Raw genomic sequence first — 19,320 nt, forward strand, 5'->3', positions numbered from 1 at the left:
AGAGGAAGAGGCTGTTTTCACAAAAAATCTTCCTGATCTTGAAGTAAATGAAAATGACACTGTAAAATTGATCTGTGAAGTTTCAAAGCCTAATGCTGAAGTTACTTGGCTTAAAGGAGATGAAGAGGTGCCTGATGGTGGTAGATTTGAACACATTTCTGATGGTAGAAAGAGAATTCTTGTTATACATAATGCTCATCCTGAAGATGCTGCCAAATATACTTGCAAGCTCCCAAGCTCTAGTACAACAGGAAAACTTACTGTACATGGTAAGAGTACTTCTTTGGTGGGCTTGTATCCTGGAAAAAAAATTAAAACATTTGAAAATCAGTAATAATATACAACTTGGTTTATTGCATCCACAAGTAAAAAATAATATATATATCTACAAAAATGTTTTCTTTCAGAACTTGCAGCAGAATTTCTTACCAGACCACAAAACCTTGAGGTGCTTGAAGGAGAAAAAGCTGAATTTGTCTGTTCAGTATCCAAAGAAGCCATCACAGTACAGTGGCTAAGGGGTGACACAGTCCTGGAGCCTGGTGATAAGTATGACATCATTTCAGATGGCAAAAAGAGAACACTTGTGGTTAAAGAATCTGTTCTAGGAGATACAGGAATGTATACTGTCATGGTTGGTGAAGCTAAAGCTACAGCACACTTAGCAGTGATTGGTAAGTTTTAATTCATCAATGTGTAGGTTGTTTTGTTGCTTTCTTTATACTACATGATGTCCTATTTCTTCTGTCTTCTCAATTTCAGAAAAACTCAAGATTATAACTCCTCTTAAGGACCAAGAAGTTACTGAGTGTCAAGAAATTATCTTCAACTGTGAAGTCAATAAAGAAGGTGCCAAAGAGAAGTGGTACAAAAATGATGAGGCAATATTTGATAGTGCAAAGTACATTATTGTTCAGAAGGGTGTAGTCTACACTCTCAGAATCAGAGATGCAGAGTTGAAAGATGAAGCTACCTACACCATCTCACTGACAAACCAGAGAGGTGAACACGTTAAAAGCTCTGCTGCTTTAAAAGTATTAGGTAAATAACTTGCACTACATTAAAATGGTTTCATCATTTACATTCCATTTTATATGAGCTTGTAAAAATGTTTGCTTTTTTTCATAACAGAGGAGGATCTCAGAATTGTTGAGCCCCTTGAAGACATTGAGACCATGGAAAAGAAAACTGTCACATTCTGGTGCAAAGTCAATCGCCTTAATGCAACTCTCAAATGGACAAAGAATGGAGAGGAGATCACATTTGACAGGCGCGTTTTGTACAAAATTGACAAATTCAAGCACTCATTGATCATTAAAGACTGTGGGTTTGTAGATGAAGGCGAATACACTGTTACTGCTGGACAAGACAAATCAGTTGCAGAGCTTCTCATCACAGAAGCACCAGCAGACTTCACTGAACATCTTCAGGACCAGACTGTCACTGAATTTGATGATGCTGTCTTTACATGCCAGCTTTCCAAAGAGAAAGTCAGTGTAAAATGGTACAGAAATGGAAGAGAAATCAAAGAAGGCAAAAAGTATGTACATTTTATTATGTTTCTGAATCTGCTAAACATGCTTTTTTTACTTTATTGCTTTGTCTGGAAACTAAAATACTGCCTATTTTTCTCCTCCATAAAGATACCAATTTGAAAAGGATGGAAATCTGCACAGGTTAATCATAAAAGACTGTAGACTAGATGATGAGTGTGAATATTCCTGTGGAGTGGATGACAGGAGATCTAGGGCAAGACTTTTTGTTGAAGGTATGTGTAAAATTGGATGGGATTTATTTCAACATTATTTGATAATAGTAGAAACAATTAAAAAATAATACTGAATGAATCAACATTTATTTCAGAAATCCCTGTTGAGATTATTCGACCACCACAAGATATTTATGAAGCACCTGGTGCAGATGTCATCTTCATGGCTGAATTGAACAAAGATGGTGTGGAGGTCAAGTGGTTGAGAAACAACATGATTATCATCCAAGGTGACAAACATCAGATGATGAGTGAAGGAAAGGTCCACAGGCTGCAGGTGTGTGACATAAAGCCCCGTGACCAAGGGGAATACAGATTTATCGCCAAAGACAAGGAAGCTAGAGCTAAACTTGAATTAGCTGGTAAGTTGCCTGTTTTTTGCTCCTTTTATAAAATCTTCGATTCATGAACTTAGTTTCTAACTAAATTGATTCTTGCTCTTTCAAGGAGTTGAACTAAAATGAATACACAGTCAGCCTGAGAAAAGTGTTAAACTATTTGAGGATTGCTTAACAAGTCTGTTAAACTATGTGAATATGAATTTAAGCAACAAACCTTTTTTGTTGTGCGATGCTGATCCAGCTGTTGAGGAAAACCCATCGCTTTTCAATGTGTATTTGCCAAAGAGCAAGATTTAAGATTAAAGGAACTTTAAGCTTTTAATTAAGTCACTAAAAACAATTTAAATTATTTGACCTACTCATTTAAGTCATATTAGACATCTAATTCCTAATTTGTCTATTTTACAGAATAGTTAAATTAGTTCTCAAAAAACAACTCCTTCTTTCCTGATTTTATAGGAGGACAGAGTACATTTCAACCGGCCTGTATTTCTTTCTCTGGAGTTGTTCTACGAGTATATGAAGGATTTCCTTAAACTCCTTTTACTTTTCTGTGTTAGCTCCTTTTACTTTTCTGTGTTAGCTTCTTTGCTGACTGCACAAGTATATCAATTTTTATACACATATATATGCAAGTACTGAACATTTCACATTCATCTTTCTTAGCTGCACCTAAAATCAAGACTGGTGATCAAAACCTTGTGGTTGATGTTGGAAAACCTTTAACTATGACTGTCCCATATGATGCCTACCCAAGAGCAGAAGCTGAATGGTTTAAAGCAGGAGAAAGTCTGCCCACAACAACTGTTGATACAACAACTGACTGCACTACCTTCAAAATTTATGAAGCAAAGAAATCAGATAAGGGAAGGTACAGGATTGTGCTTCGAAACAAACATGGCCAGGCAGAAGCATTCATCAATGTAGAGGTCATTGGTAAGTACTCGTATTATTAAAACCTTACTTACCATTATTCCACAGAGTAAAAAGCCTTTATTGAGGGAGAAACCCTCTGCTTCCCCTCATGGGAAAGCTGTAGATCATATTGAGGTCTCCCCTCAAACTCCTCTTCTCTAGCCAGAGGGAAGAAAATTGATGCAATGTCCTGAAGTATTGTCATATCTTTAATAGATGTTCCAGGTCCAGTGAGAAACTTGGAAGTCACTGAAACCTATGATGGTGAAGTTGGTCTCGCGTGGCAAGAACCAGAAAGTGATGGTGGAAGTAAAATCATAGGCTACGTTGTTGAAAGACGTGATATCAAGCGTAAGACCTGGATTGTGGCCACAGATCGTGCTGAAAATTGTGAATACACTGTTACTGGACTTCAGAAAGGGGGAGTTGAGTACCTCTTCCGTGTCAGTGCACGCAACAGAGTGGGCACTGGTGAGCCAGTGGAAACAGACACACCTGTGGAAGCTAAGAGCAAATTTGGTGAGCAGAAGTTACAAAAAACTCAGTGTTTGATGGTTGTGTAGAAAAAGCAATACAAATTCTAACAATAGGAAAAACCTACATGTCTTCTTTTTCCTTTTTCCTTCTAAAATAAAATGCAGATGTTCCTGGTCCTCCTCAAAATGTAGAAGTTAGTGATGTGAACAGGTTTGGAGCCACACTTAGCTGGGAACCACCTGAGGATGATGGAGGATCCCCGATTACTGGCTACGTTATTGAACTGCGTAACAGAGCTACCATCAGATGGGAGCCAACTATGACCACAGGAGCTGATGAACTGTCAGCTGTCCTGACTGATGTTGTGGAAAATGAAGAGTACTTCTTCAGAGTAAGAGCTCAAAACATGGTTGGAGTTGGCAAACCAAGTCCTGCTACACGTGCAGTAAAAATCATGGATCCAATTGGTGAGTATGCAAAGATGTATGATTATGATTGCATTATGAGACAGGAGCATTTTGGATGCCATGTGTGCAGGAAAGTTCAACTGACAAACGTGTGCTGCAAATACTGTGTACAGTTATATTTTCCCTATTCCCTACCTTTGTCCTTCCAACATAGCAGGAATACCTTGCTACCACTTGGTTTAGTAAGAACTGCAGATATTTTTTTCTCTGAAGTTAGGATGCAACCTCAATTTAAAAGAATCAGTTCAGAAAAAGCTATGCAAAGGCTTCAAAAACTGTACTGTAGGATAGAAACACCTAATTTGCAGAATCATGTTACTTTATCAGCTGCATAAAACTATTTGTTTCAATATTTTTTTTTTCCAGAGAGACCAAGTCCTCCCATTAACCTTGAGCATTCAGATCAAACTAAGTCATCAGTTCAGCTCACATGGGAACCCCCTCTCGAAGATGGAGGAAGTCCAATCTTAGGCTATATTATTGAAAGGCAAGAGGAAGGAACAGACAAGTGGATTCGTTGTAACCCTAAACTAGTACCTGCTCTTACTTTTAAGGTACAATGTTCTCTTCATCAACAGGTAAAATGTGCAGATAATTTTTAATATGAGGTAGTAAATGATTGTTTGTGTGTTTTTAGGTAACTGGATTGAAACAAGGATCCAGTTATTACTACAGAGTCTCAGCAGAAAATGCAGCTGGTGTGTCTGACCCAGCAGAGGCTATTGGGCCATTAACTGCAGATGATGCTTTTGGTAAGCCACATGCCATTTTGTTTAATCAATTAATCAGATAAGGCACACAATTAAAATCTTGTGGGTAATATGTGTATGTTTCACCAGATAACTGGTATACCTTAGGTGTTTGAGATGAGCTATTTTTCCTCCGTTAAAAATTTTGCAGATAATTATCTGCACTATGAGATAGAGGCCTGTTAGGTTGCCTGAGGAGCAAGGCATAACCTTTTGTCTCCTGACCTACCTTTGTGGAAAGTGAGAGGTAACAGAAGGAAACAAAGGCAGAGAAGATCCCTAAAAAAGAAACATCTCATGATAATTTATTGAATCCTCTTTCCGTTTTTTTTCAGTTGAGCCTACAATGGACCTAAGTGCATTTAAGGATGGGCTGGAAGTTATTGTACCAGAGCCAATCAAGATCCACGTTCCCATCACTGGCTACCCTGTGCCAACTGCCACATGGTATTTTGGCGACCAAGTCTTAGAAGAAGGTGATCGCGTAAAAATGAAGACCACTGCCTCCTTTGCAGAACTTGTAATTACTCCGAGTGAGCGCCCAGACAAGGGACTTTATTTCTTGACATTAGAAAACCCTGTGTCATCTGTTACAGGAGAAATTAATGTTAATGTCATTGGTAAGTGGACATGTATGTATTTTAGCAGTAACATTCCGCATTTGTCTTGTTAAAATCTAATTAGGTTAATAATGTATAATCTTACACCATCCAACCAGGTATATTAAAATATAACTAAAAACTAAAAATCCCTCCTCATAAAACCCTCTTTTCTAGTTTTCAATATGTAACTTTGCTGTTTAAAGAGGAATGACTTAACAAGACTAAGTCTTCTGGTAGATACATTACATAGACATCATCATCAAACACCAATTACAAAATAATACAATTTCTGTGACTTCTAGCTTGTCCAAGTGCACCAAGAGAGCTCAATGTTTTAGAAGTACTCAAGAGTACAGTGCAGCTCGCATGGGAACCTCCAGAAGATGATGGTGGAAGTCCAGTCACTGGCTATATAATTGAAAAACGTGAAGTAAGCCGGAAAACGTGGAGCAAAGTAAGTTCATTCTTTCTCACTTGAATTTCTATATTATTTTCACATGTGCTACTGAGTTTTTTGTCTTATTTTTGTAATCACTCTTTGGAAATGAATTTTAAAAACACATTGGAACCCTTCTTCTCTTTAGGTTATGGATCATATTGTTGACCAAGAATTCACTGTACCTGACCTCGTCCAAGGGAAAGAATATTTATTTAGAGTTTTTGCATGCAATAAATGTGGCCCTGGAGAGCCTGCATATATTGATGAACCTGTAAATATGTCAGTACCAGCAAGTAAGCATATTTGAAATTTTTCTGATTTTCTTAAAAGTAAAATATAAAAATAATATATCTTCCTTAGACTGGTTTCTAAGATCCCGTATGTTTTTAATTTTTAATAGCGGTACCTGACCCACCAGAAAATGTTAAATGGAGAAATCCAACATCAAAAGGAATATTCCTAACATGGGAGCCTCCCAAATATGATGGTGGTGCACGCATTAAGGGTTATCTGGTAGAAAAATCCCAACGTGGCACAGACAAGTGGGAGATATGTGGGGAGCCTGTTATTGAAACAAAGTAAGTAAATCGACCCAGTAGATAAATCCTCTTAATTAATTGTGCCATCATCACCATTCTAAATGTTTTAATTTTTTTTTTTTTTTTTTACAGAATGGAAGTAACAAAGCTCCAGGAAGGAGAGTGGTATGCTTATCGGGTTAAGGCTTTGAACAGAATGGGAGCAAGTAGGCCAAGTAAGCCAACTGATGATATTCAGGCCATTGATGCAAAAGGTAACGACTTCACTTGCTAAATTGCTATAGCTGCTTTATTTTTACCAGTCTCTGAAATACTGTTTCTCTAACAACATTTTCATTCTCTCCTAAATCAGAGGCTCCAGAAATTTTCTTAGATGTGAAGCTTCTTGCTGGACTTACTGTGAAAGCTGGAACTAAAATTGAGCTGCCAGCTAAAGTAACTGGAAAGCCTGAGCCCCAGGTTACTTGGACCAAGGCTGACAAAATTTTGAGACCTGACAATAGAATCACCATTGAAAGCCAGCCTAACCATTCTACAGTCACTATTACAGACAGCAAGAGGAGTGACAGTGGAACCTATATCATAGAAGCTGTAAATTCCAGTGGACGGGCTACTGCTGTTGTTGAAGTTAATGTTCTTGGTATGCATGTACTTTATGTTATTTATACAAATCATTAGTAATGTACCAAGGTATGCAAGCAGAAAATTAACGTTCACGTCTTGTCCTCTACAGATAAACCTGGTCCACCAGCTGCATTTGATGTAACAGAAATCACAAACGAATCCTGCCTTCTAACCTGGAATCCTCCACGAGATGATGGGGGTTCTAAAATTACCAACTACGTCCTTGAGAAAAGAGCTACAGACAGCGAAATATGGGACAAGTTGTCATCAACTATTAAAGATACAAAATTCAGAGCCACCAATTTAACTCCTCATAAAGAATATGTGTTTCGAGTCAGTGCTGAAAACATGTATGGTGTTGGGGAGCCAGCACAGTGTAGCCCCATCATTGCCAAATATTCATTTGGTTAGTTAATTAAATTAATGATAAATTATTACACTATTTTAACAGGAAGAAAAAAAAAAAAAACTGTGACTGATGGTTTTGGTTTTTGTTTGTTTTTTTTTTTTTTTTTAATTAATTTATACAGATCCGCCAGGCCCTCCAACAGGTCTCAAGCCCATAGAGGTCACTAAAGATTCAGTCACTTTAACATGGAATGAACCAGATGAAGATGGTGGCAGCCCCATAACTGGCTACTGGGTTGAAAGATATGATCCGGAGCAGGATAAATGGATAAAATGCAACAAAATGCCAGTGAAAGATACAACATTCAAGTAAGACTATAGTCACTTAAGGGTGAAATTGATCACAGAGACATAAAAATTTAACAGTAGCTTTTAAAATAAGTTTTACTTTGTTTTTATTTTTTCCTAGTTTCTATAAGTTTTGATCCAACTACCCCTGGTGGCTTACTTTTTAAATTAGTTATAATGAGGGGTATATTTGCAGAAGAATTATTCATCTTGTTTTTCTTTTACATGTTATGCTCAATAACTCCTGTGCTTAATAATTCCATAAGATATTCTAAAATGGCATCCCAAGTATCAATTTAGCAAAATCCTTAGATTTTTTTACTCCTGATACTCTCATTAACTAAAAACCATGGAACATGCAAAAATCCAAGATGGTTCTCAAAACATTCATTTCTGTCATGGTGCACCATTTTAGTGTTGACAATTTGTTGACATCATTAGCTGTAATTTGGCTATTTTCAGATTTTCCAAGTTATCTGTGATATAAATAGTGGAGAGAATGATGTTTTAGAAATTAATTAATGCCTAGGTTTGGTTTAATCAAATTTAATTTTTATTTCCAGAGTTAAAGGTCTTACAAATAAGAAGAAGTATAAGTTCCGTGTGTTGGCAGAGAATCTTGCAGGACCTGGAAAACCAAGCCGGGAAACAGAGCCAATCTTAGTGAAAGATCCAATTGGTACAATAAACACATTTTTAATGGTTTAATTTAGCAACAATAACATTTTAAAAATTGTTATCAATGACATAATTAATACTGGACTCTTGTCTAGATCCACCATGGCCTCCTGGAAAGCCAACTGTGAAAGATATTGGCAAGACATTCCTTACCCTGAACTGGACAAAGCCAGAACATGATGGAGGGGCAAAAATTGAATCTTACGTCGTTGAGCTGTTAAAGACTGGAACAGACGAATGGGTGAGAGTGGCTGAAGGAGTTCCAACAACTGAACACTTCCTCAAAGATCTTATGGAGAAACAAGAATATTCATTCCGTGTGAGAGCTGTGAACAAGGCTGGCGAGAGTGAGCCCAGTGAGCCCAGTGACCCTGTGCTGTGCAAGGAGAGGCTCTGTGAGTACTGTTTCAGATCGTGCTGCTAGTGTAAATACAGTGTCTGACTTTTTAAAAGCGCCATGTCTGTCTGTCTTTGTAGGTACTAAATGAACTCTTGGAAGGCTTATGAAATACTAAAATCTCCCTTGCTTCAGTTCAGGAAATACAAAGTTTTAATAGTTTTGGTGTATTCCCTGTCTTCCAAGATATTTTGTGGGAATTGCAACATTCTTGTTTACTTTTTCTTTTGCTATTTTGCAGATCCTCCTTCACCACCCCGATGGCTTGAAGTTATTAATATTACTAAAAATACAGCAGATCTTAAATGGACAGTACCAGAAAAGGATGGGGGTTCCCCAATTACCAACTATATTGTTGAGAAAAGAGATGTAAGGCGGAAGGGCTGGCAGACAGTTGATACGACAGTGAAGGACACCAAGTACACAGTAAGCCCACTGACTGAAGGCTCACTCTATGTGTTCCGTGTGGCTGCTGAAAATGCCATTGGACAGAGTGACTACTGTGAAATTGAAGACTCAGTGCTTGCTAAAGATACTTTCAGTAAGTTTTGATTTGCTTACTGAGTGATCAGTAGCTCACATGTCATGAATTCATAGTCTTCTAATGTGTGCCTTTTTTTATTTTTTTACCTTAGCAACCCCTGGGCCTCCATATGCCCTTACAATAGTTGAAGTGAAAAAAGGCCATGTTGATTTGAAGTGGGAACCACCTAAGAATGATGGTGGCAGACCAATTCAAAGGTAAGGTCATTTTAAGTTTTTGTAGGCTTCTGTAGATAAACATCTTTTAACAAGTGAAGATGTTTCTCTCAAAATATTTGAAATTTACATTGAAACATTTTATATTAAAAATATGTGGATGGATTTAAGAGAAGCCATATGGTCAAAGGAATGAAGGGCTTCATTTTAAAATGTAGTAATTATGCAAATAAAATTCCTAATGTGCCTGAACAGTGAATATGAGTCAACATCCTCAAAACAGCATATAATAATTAATAGCTGTGAAAAAAATATAGCACATAGTATGCTTGTATTTTCCTTCTGCCTTTGTTTGTCATTCCAGCTGTATACACTCAGCTAAAATGAGTCTTTTCAGATCTTTTTTTTCTTTATAACACTTTTCAAACAGTTTTCCTCCTTCCCAGTCACAAAAAGCACATCTTAAACCAACAAACAAATACAGAGATCTGCCTAAAGAAATGGAAGTCACTCAATTTGCATTACTTTGCCATAGCCTGTCCTAAGCAGAATTTTGACAGCCAAGTAATAGTATCTTCAAATATTCTCAATGGATTGACCACTGACATCCAAACTAGCAAAGATACAAGTATAGCTTAGAGGTTCATTTGCCTCTGCAGCTCTCTACAACCTGAGAAAACAGTTCCTTTTGGTTCTAAAACACAGAACAAATTTCAAGAATTGACAGTCAAACCTGGGTCTTTCAGTGATGTCTGCCCTATTAGGAGCTGAGACCCACTAGGTCTAGGTGGCTAAAGTGTGAAGAAAAGTTAATTGAATCTATCATCCATTATTCTCTTTACTTTTCCACTGTCTAAACTGTTCTGATCTCTTTTATTCTATTTTCTTGAAGAAGTCTGAAGTGTTCTTATTTCAAGTGCCTCATAGTATTTTTCCTCAATCTCTTCAGATATGTTATTGAAAAGAAAGAAAAGCTGGCTACTCGCTGGGTAAAAGCTGGGAAGACAGCTGGTCCAGATTGCAATTTCAGAGTGACAGATGTCATTGAAGGAACAGATGTACAGTTCCAGGTCCGTGCAGAAAATGAAGCCGGATGTGGTCATCCCAGTGAACCAACTGACCTCGTTCATATTGAAGATCCAACAAGTAAGTAGAATAATACAGTATATGAATTCTAGAAGCAGTGTACTGTTCTGGGAGGAAAATCACACCTTACTTTTCCATTTCTGCAGGCCCTCCTTCACCTCCTCAGGATTTACATGTCACAGATGCAGGCCGAAAGCACATTTGCATTGCTTGGAAACCTCCTGAGAAGAATGGTGGAAGTCCTATTATTGGATACAATGTTGAGATGTGTGAAGCAGGAACAGAAAAATGGATGCGAATCAATTCTCGTCCAATTAAAGATCTAAAATGTAAAGTGGACGAGGGAGTTGTTCCAGACAAAGAATATGTGCTGAGAGTCAGAGCTGTCAATGCTGTTGGAGCTAGTGAGCCATCAGACATCTCAGAAAAAGTTGTTGCCAAGGACCCAGACTGTAAGAATTAATTCTTTTTTTCTTTTTTTTTTTTTTTTTTGTCAGATCTGCATAACTGAAAAACAGAATTATGTTTGGCAACTTTCTGATAACATTATGCTTTCCTTTACAGGTAATCCAACCATTGATCTGAAAACTCGGGACATTGTTGTTGTTAAAGGACAGAAGCTAAGTATCCCTATACCCTTCAGAGCTGTTCCATCCCCAACTATAACATGGCACAAAGATGGCAAGGAGTTGAAAGCTGGTGACAGAACAACAATGAAGAGTGACTACACCTCTGCATTGCTTGAAGTGATAGACAGTGTTCATGCTGATGCTGGTGTTTATACTATCACACTGGAGAACAAGCTGGCATCAACAACTGGCTCAGTCAATGTCAAAGTCATAGGTAACTATGTTCTTCCATTCTGAGAAATATGCTCATCTTCACTTGGGCCCTGCAGCTGACAGAAGACAGGGCTATAAAGATATGGTTTCTGCCAGGCAGAGAAATCACTTCCACTCAGACACATGTAGATTGATGTTATGAAGTCCCCTGAAAAAACACTGTACCTCAAGTTGCTCGGACTATTCAGTGGCTGCTCAAAGCCCAGTTATTTTGAAAAGTTAGCATATAAATATAAAAATTATTTAAGAATTTGGACTATATTTCATCTTCAGGAGCAGAAATTCATATAGATGCTTTGTAGTCCACATTTGTGTTCTTTGCTTTCTGCAAAGCAAAGCAATGAAATATAATTTCATATTTATAAGAATACACTTTCTCATCTATTTAATTAACTAATTGTTTCATTCTTATTTAAAACAGGTCCACCTGGACAGTGTAAAGACATCAAGGCAAGCGAAGTAACTAAGAATTCTTGCAAGGTATCCTGGGAGCCTCCAGACTTTGATGGTGGTACTCCTATTTTGCATTACGTTCTGGAACGCAGGGAAGCTGGTCGTAAAACATACATCCCAGTCATGTCTGGTGAAAATAAGCTTTCATGGCAAGTCAAAGATCTGATACCAAACTGTGAATATTACTTCCGTGTTAAAGCTGTCAATAAGATTGGAGGGGGTGATTATCTTGAACTAAGAAACCCGATCATTGCAGAAGACCCGAAACGTAAGTTTTTCTTTCTATTAAATAATCTAAAAAATTGAATTTTAAGTAAAATCTTCATGCTCTCTTTTCTCATATGATCCCTATTTTGATCTCTTTCACAGAGCCCCCAGATCCGCCTGTCGACCTTGAAGTCCATAATCCAACATCAAAATCAGTAACTCTTACATGGAAACCACCCCTGTTTGATGGGGGAAGCAAGATTATGGGCTATATAATAGAGAAGCTTGCTAAGGGCAAAGAGAGGTGGGAGAGATGCAATGACTATCTGGTACCCTTGCTAACTTACACGGTGAAAGGCCTTGAGGAAGGAAAGGAGTATCAGTTCCGTGCACGTGCTGAGAACGCTGCTGGCATCAGTGAGCCTTCTCGGATTACTCCTTTTGTGAAAGCTGTGGATCCTATTGGTATGAATTTTCATTAGATCATTTGTATTAATTGCCATATATCCTCAGACATATTGAAAGATTCTACTTCATTTTTCATTTTTTGTTATTACAGAGGCTCCAAAAGTCTTCCTTGCTGCAAACCTACAGTCTGGCCTTGAGGTGAAGAGAGGTGATGAGATCATACTTGAGGCACATATTTCAGGGTCACCCTATCCATCTATTACCTGGCTGAGGAATGATGAAGTTGTCAGACCAGAGGATATCAAAAAGAGAGTAACAGTACCTAAAAAGAAGAAGGGTGAAGCTGAAGAAGAGAAACCTTTCCAGCTTTCACTGCCAGAACGTATGAGTGTTGATAACCACAAGGAGGGAGAGTCCATACTATCAGTTCGTGACTCCATTAGAGCAGACCACGGCACATTTACAATTAAAGTAGAAAATGATCATGGAGTTGCAAAAGCCTCCTGTGAAGTCAATGTGTTGGGTATGTAAAGAATGTCCTCAAAACATCTAGTTGTTCAGAGTATTAGGTAAGAAATGCACAAGTTGAGTACTCATCATTTTTCTTGGTTTACTAACAGATACACCTGGGCCACCAGTCAACTTTGTATTTGAAGATTTGAGGAAAAATTCTGTCCTTTGCAAGTGGGAGCCTCCCCTTGATGATGGTGGAAGTGAAATCCTAAACTATGTACTGGAAAAGAAAGACAATACAAAAGCTGAAATGGGCTGGGTCACTGTCAGTTCAACACTCAGGCATTGCAAATTCCATGTAACAAAACTGATTGAAGGAAAAGAGTATCTATTCCGTGTATTTGCTGAAAATAGAGTTGGAGCAGGACCACCATGTGTTTCAAAACCAATGACAGCTAAAGATCCTTTCTGTAAGTTTTAATTTTGAAAAACAACCTTTTCAGAAAACAAGGTGTGAAACTCTAACAGACTGTTGGAATACTCATCTTTATCTATGTAGATGTTTCCCAGAAGAAACATGAGCTATGTGTTAATTATTGCACATTTTAAACCATTGAAATACAGAGAACTATCAAAAATATTCTAATTTCAATAGTAGACACATAAGAATGATGATCACTGTCATAAAGCTTTACCCTTAAAACACTTAACATCTGAATACTGACATTCTTTGTGCTTCATAGACTAGTATTCTTACCAAAAAAGAGAACCATTGCAAATTTGCTTACTCATCACCTTTAGAAATCAAAGGTTCTAAGAGAGCAGAAAAGCTATTAATTAAAATTAGCAATTTCTTATATCATAGGGCTCTCTCAGCTTTGAGTAAGCTCTGAAGAGACAGCAATGATGGCAAAACCACCTTTTTGTTTTTCAGCTCCACCAGATGCACCTAATAAGCCTGATGTGGAAGATGTAACCAGCAACAGTATGCTGGTGAAGTGGAATGAACCAAAAGATAATGGCAGCCCTATCATAGGATACTGGATTGAAAAACGTGAAATCAATAGTACTCATTGGGCTCGGGTCAACAGGAACCTTGTGAATGCTCTGGAACTAAGAGTTGAAGGACTGTTGGAAGGTTTAACTTACATCTTCAGAGTGTGTGCTGAAAATGCAGCTGGCCCTGGTAAATTTAGTCCACCATCAGATCCAAAAACTGCACAAGACCCAATAAGTAAGTGGACTAGCAGAAGCTAATAGCAGACAGTTGACAAGATAGGATTCATAGCCTTTAACTTTTATTTACACTTATTTGTTTGTGTATTTATTTATTTATAGTGCCACCTGGTCCCCCGATTCCAAGGATTGCTGACACAAGTGCAACTTCCATTGAGCTAGAATGGCAACCTCCTGTATATAATGGTGGTGGAGATATCACTGGTTACCATGTGTACAAACAACTGATGGGTGTAAACGAGTGGTCACGCTGCACAGCAAAGCCCATTAAGGTCCTGCAGTTTACTGTTGGAGAGGTGAGGGAAGGTGCAGACTATAAGCTCCGTGTTACTGCACTCAACGCGGCTGGAGAAGGACCACCTGGGGAAACTGAACCCGCAACAGTTGCAGAGCCTAAAGGTATTGCGATCGTATTGTTTTTAAGATATGTCCAGATGCTTAAAAGGTGGGTTTGAATCCCTCCCTGCAACTAATGAACTGTTTCTCTTTCTTCCACAGAGCCTCCCACTGTTGAGCTGGATGTTTCTGTGAAAGCAGGCATTCAGGTCATGGCTGGACAGACTATTAAAATTCCTGCTACTGTGACAGGGCGTCCTGCTCCCACCATTACATGGGCTATAGACGAGGGGGAATTAGACAAAGATCGAGTTGTTATTGAAAATGTTGGCACAAAATCTGAGTTAACCATTAAGAGTGCATTGAGAAAAGACCATGGAAGATATGTAATTACTGCTACCAATAGCAGTGGTACAAAATCAGCAGGAACCAGAGTAGAAGTATTTGGTAAGAAAAATATTTTCTCAAATTAAATAAGCTTTTATTTTGTCAGTATAGGCTTTACCTTACTCGTTTGATTTTGTTTTTCAGATGTTCCTGGACCAGTCCTTGACCTAAAGCCAGTGGTCACAAACAGAAAGATGTGTTTGCTTAACTGGTCTGATCCTGAAGATGATGGTGGCAGTGAAATCATAGGCTTCATTGTTGAAAGGAAGGATGCCAAAATGCATACATGGAGACTAGCTGTAGACACTGATAGATCTAAATGTGATATTACAGGTCTAATTGAAGGCCAAGAATATAAATTCCGTGTTAGTGCCAAGAACAAATTTGGTACTGGTCCAGCTGTGGAAATAGGACCCATTCTTGCAGTTGATCCATTAGGTAAGATGACTCATTTTGCTGGGTTTTTAAAAAATTAATGTCAGATTAATTAGACAATATTTTTGTCTTTCCCTCTATACAGAAAGTATGGGTTTTTTTCAACTACATGGATAGGCATCTACCTTTGCTTCATTACTTCAGTCAAGTTTCTGAATCAGTTCTCTGAAGCTAGTGTAGTTCTTTACATAGCAAAATACTGGTGCCTACTGAGACACTACTTATTACTTTTTTCTCCACATACATGCGAAACTTTATACGAGCCATAATCATACTCAGATTCTTTGCATGTAAAAACTAAGGTTTTAAAAGGCCAGAGCCACTGCATTCTTATTATTTAAATTTCTCTGGTATTTTAATTTTTTCTTATTGTATTAATAGGTCCTCCTACAGCACCTGAGAGGTTCATGTACAAAGAGAGGACGAAGTCATCCATTACACTTGACTGGAAGCCTCCACGCAGTGATGGTGGTAGTCCCATCTTAGGATATATTGTAGAGAAGAGGAGACATGATTCAAAAGATTATGAAAGAGTTAATGCAAGGCTCTGTCCTAAAACATCTCTTCTTGTTGAAAAACTCGATGAACTTCATATGTATGAGTTTCGTGTGAAAGCTGTCAATGAGATTGGAGAAAGCGAACCATCACTGCCCCTCAATGTAGTTATACAAGATGATGAAGGTATATCAACTTTAAAGAAATCCATACAAATATCTTTAGAACGCTTCAAGGCACTTTCTCTGTTTCATCTCCATCTTCACTCTGTCACTTTCCTCATTTCAGTGCCTCCAACTGTTACATTGCGTTTGGCTGTGAGAGGAGATACTATCAAAGTCAAGGCAGGAGAGCCAGTTAACATTCCTGCTGATGTAACCGGCCTGCCAATGCCAAAGATTGAATGGGACAAGAATGAAGTTTTAATTGACCAAACATCTGATGCACTTAAGATAACCAAGGAAGAAGTATCTAGAACTGAGGCAAAAACAGAACTCATCCTTCCTGCAGCAGCGAGGAGTGATAAAGGCACTTACACTGTGAGAGCTACCAATCGTCTTGGCACTGCATTCCGCAATGTGCATGTCGAAGTGTATGGTAAGGATGCAACATTTTAATAAAATGACAGCTAATAAAATGCCTTTGCCTTCTTTTTAACTTAGTTCCATGCCTCTATTGCTTTCATACAGATCGTCCTTCTCCACCAAGAAATCTTGCTGTTTCTGATATTAAAGCAGAATCATGCTATTTAACGTGGGATGCACCTCTTGATAATGGTGGTAGTGAAATTACCCATTACATTATTGAAAAACGTGATGCTAGTAAGAAGAAATCGGAGTGGGAAGAAGTCTCTAAAGGCGCCGTTGAGAGAAGATTCGGGGTAATTTACAAAATATCTTTATTACATACTATATTATGCATAAAAAATAACAGTATTACGTATTTAATGGAAACTGCTACTTGCATAGGTACCTGTGCTCATGCTCCATTTAGACTCCAGACTTACTGAATTAATGTTTCCCATCCATGTATCTGTGTTATCCCTCGCGTGACAAAACGAAAGAAATTGTTCATTTTTGCTACTTAACCTCAGTTGAGCTAGAGAGAAAACATCTTCCTTTCCATTTTCCAGAATTATTCATTTTTTTTACCAACTGCAAGAACAAACTTAATGACATTTTTATTTATGTTCAGTCCTATGCACATGAAATAGGAGTATTCTTAGGACATCACATAGAACTGTGTAGTACATAAATATAGGTACATCAATCAGGTTGCAAGATAGAATTTAAAGTGAATAATTCTGCTTAAATCCAAATAAGTTGATTCTGAAAGTAGCCAAGTATTGATTTAAATCCTCTTTTTCAGGTATGGAATCTTTCAACAAATGAAAAATACCAATTTAGGGTCCGCGCTGTGAACAAATACGGAATAAGTGATGAATGCCTCTCCGAAAAAGTTGTCATTAAGGATCCCTATGGTCTTCCTGGACCTCCTGGAAAGCCAAAAATTTTGGATCGCACCAGATCATCTATGCTGGTGACGTGGGAGCCTCCTTTGGACAATGGTGGCAGCCCAATAACTGGCTATTGGTTGGAGAAGAGAGAGGTGGGAGGTGTCTACTGGGCACGTGTCAACAGGGCTCCAGTAACAAAACCATCAGTAAAAGGTCTGGAGCACAATGTGCTTCGTTTGGCTGAAGGTGTTGAATACCAGTTTAGAGTTATGGCTGAAAATCTTGCTGGAATTGGCCCTCCCAGTGAACCATCAGATCCAGCTTTGGCAGCAGATCCTATATGTGAGTATATTATTTATATGACTGTGTTAGAGGACTGTATCACAGCAGAACAAATAATGTGTTGTTACTATTACATTTTTAATTTATTAATGAAAATAATAATAAAGTATTAATGTACTAACATGAATTAAAGCTTTTGTTTGCATTAAACCTAAGAGAATATATTGACACAAAGTTTGTGATTTTAAAATTTTAAAAATAATTAGCTTTAATTTTAACTTTTTACCTCTTTTATGTACCTAATACTGTAATAATGCCAATGTAGGCATTGCCAAATAAACTTCTGCCTTGTACCTTAAGTATCCCTTGCTAACATAGGGGATATATATATAATTAGTATGCACATTCTAGGATTTATACTCTATATACAGGTAAAGAAATGAAAATACTTACATTCTTTTAGAAACCTATCCAGAAAAATATAAGAACACACTAATACCAGAGTAATTTTTACTTGCTTTTTTTTTACCAGTTGTGCCTGGTCCACCATCATGCCCAGAGGTCAAAGACAAAACCAAATCATCTGTAGCACTTGCATGGAAGCCTCCTCAAAAGGATGGTGGGAGTCCTATAAAAGGATATATTGTTGAAATGCAAGATGAAGGTAGTACTGATTGGAAGAAGGTGAATGAAGGAGACAAACTCTTTCCTACTTGTGAATGTGTTATTCCCAACTTGAAAGAGCTCAGAAAATACCGATTTAGGGTGAAAGCTGTAAATGCTGCTGGAGAATCAGAACCAAGTCCTGCAACATCAGAGATACCTGTCCAAGATATTCTAGGTAAGAGTTCCAAGAACTGATTTAGGTATTTTTATGCAAATGCTGCTTACTGCTATGAATGTTCAAAAAGGATACCAAGCAAGCCAAAGTCAAAACAGAATAAACATTTATACAAGAATATAGCAAAAGATTGACACACATCTTTGAAAGTTTCATTATTATGTCTATTGCCAGGGAGTTCTCCATCAGGAAACTGACGAGCACCTACAGACATACTAATGAAATACTGTTTATTTTATGAAAAACTTACAGCAACGAGTTTTTCTATTTGCATACTTCCCAGTTTCCTTTTTGTATGTCCAGCCTTTCTCACATGAACATGCATTCCCCGTTTCTGGGGGATTTCAGCTCAGTGATGATGGAATTTTGCTTTCAGTAGCTCTTAAAATTTATATATTTTAATTTTTTTGCAGAGGAACCAGAAATCTTCCTTGATCTTGGAGCACAGGATTTGCTCTCTTGTCGTGCTGGCACAACAATTAAAATCCCAGCTATTATCAAGGGTCGTCCAGTTCCAAAAACATTTTGGGAGTATGAAGGAAAAGCAAAAACAGCAGCAAAGGTTAGTAAAAGCAGTAGGGTTTTTTTCCTACATCTCTTTCTAGGCATTTAAGCCTATTCCCTTTTCAATTTGTATTATTTCTATTTGTTTATAGGAGGGAGGTCATAATATACCTGAAGAAGCAAAGGTAAAGCAAGCCATATTTTTAACCTCAGTATTGTTGCATTTTTGAGACATAAATATTCAAGTTTGCTCTATAACTTCTTTTTGCTCTTATAATGCACAGGTGGAAGCAACTGATACACGTTCAGAGGTTATCATCCCTGACTGCAACAGAAGTCACTCTGGACGATACAGTATTACAGCAAAAAATAAAGCAGGACAAAAGACAGTGCATGTCAGAGTCAATGTGCTTGGTATGGCTTGCATATATTGAAGTATCCAAATGTTAGGATTTAGTCTTATTTTTCTACATACTTATGTAAAATTTTGTCTGTTGTGCTTTTATCT

General features: G+C 37.7%; 1 protein-coding gene across 1 annotated transcript in view; it reads left to right on the forward strand.

Moving 5' to 3' along the window:
- Window positions 1-19,320, forward strand: part of TTN (titin) — a 235,893-nt gene that overhangs the window by 148,194 nt on the left and 68,379 nt on the right. Inside the window, exons 142-183 of the mRNA XM_058028137.1 lie at window positions 3-269; window positions 408-674; window positions 763-1,041; window positions 1,132-1,540; window positions 1,644-1,768; window positions 1,864-2,130; window positions 2,776-3,045; window positions 3,241-3,543; window positions 3,666-3,968; window positions 4,335-4,522; window positions 4,606-4,720; window positions 5,053-5,337; window positions 5,622-5,773; window positions 5,904-6,051; window positions 6,159-6,336; window positions 6,430-6,551; window positions 6,650-6,937; window positions 7,031-7,327; window positions 7,452-7,638; window positions 8,181-8,296; window positions 8,391-8,690; window positions 8,934-9,233; window positions 9,328-9,433; window positions 10,341-10,537; window positions 10,624-10,929; window positions 11,042-11,320; window positions 11,741-12,040; window positions 12,142-12,444; window positions 12,539-12,910; window positions 13,008-13,310; window positions 13,775-14,074; window positions 14,179-14,475; window positions 14,575-14,859; window positions 14,944-15,237; window positions 15,616-15,915; window positions 16,018-16,326; window positions 16,419-16,609; window positions 17,098-17,527; window positions 18,000-18,308; window positions 18,722-18,870; window positions 18,965-18,997; window positions 19,097-19,226. Coding sequence (XP_057884120.1) covers window positions 3-269; window positions 408-674; window positions 763-1,041; window positions 1,132-1,540; window positions 1,644-1,768; window positions 1,864-2,130; window positions 2,776-3,045; window positions 3,241-3,543; window positions 3,666-3,968; window positions 4,335-4,522; window positions 4,606-4,720; window positions 5,053-5,337; window positions 5,622-5,773; window positions 5,904-6,051; window positions 6,159-6,336; window positions 6,430-6,551; window positions 6,650-6,937; window positions 7,031-7,327; window positions 7,452-7,638; window positions 8,181-8,296; window positions 8,391-8,690; window positions 8,934-9,233; window positions 9,328-9,433; window positions 10,341-10,537; window positions 10,624-10,929; window positions 11,042-11,320; window positions 11,741-12,040; window positions 12,142-12,444; window positions 12,539-12,910; window positions 13,008-13,310; window positions 13,775-14,074; window positions 14,179-14,475; window positions 14,575-14,859; window positions 14,944-15,237; window positions 15,616-15,915; window positions 16,018-16,326; window positions 16,419-16,609; window positions 17,098-17,527; window positions 18,000-18,308; window positions 18,722-18,870; window positions 18,965-18,997; window positions 19,097-19,226 — 10,359 coding nt within the window. The remainder of the gene's footprint in view (window positions 1-2; window positions 270-407; window positions 675-762; window positions 1,042-1,131; window positions 1,541-1,643; window positions 1,769-1,863; window positions 2,131-2,775; window positions 3,046-3,240; window positions 3,544-3,665; window positions 3,969-4,334; window positions 4,523-4,605; window positions 4,721-5,052; window positions 5,338-5,621; window positions 5,774-5,903; window positions 6,052-6,158; window positions 6,337-6,429; window positions 6,552-6,649; window positions 6,938-7,030; window positions 7,328-7,451; window positions 7,639-8,180; window positions 8,297-8,390; window positions 8,691-8,933; window positions 9,234-9,327; window positions 9,434-10,340; window positions 10,538-10,623; window positions 10,930-11,041; window positions 11,321-11,740; window positions 12,041-12,141; window positions 12,445-12,538; window positions 12,911-13,007; window positions 13,311-13,774; window positions 14,075-14,178; window positions 14,476-14,574; window positions 14,860-14,943; window positions 15,238-15,615; window positions 15,916-16,017; window positions 16,327-16,418; window positions 16,610-17,097; window positions 17,528-17,999; window positions 18,309-18,721; window positions 18,871-18,964; window positions 18,998-19,096; window positions 19,227-19,320) is intronic.

Source organism: Melospiza georgiana, chromosome 7, assembly GCF_028018845.1.
Source record: "Melospiza georgiana isolate bMelGeo1 chromosome 7, bMelGeo1.pri, whole genome shotgun sequence".
NCBI classification, from domain to species: Eukaryota; Metazoa; Chordata; class Aves; order Passeriformes; family Passerellidae; genus Melospiza; species Melospiza georgiana.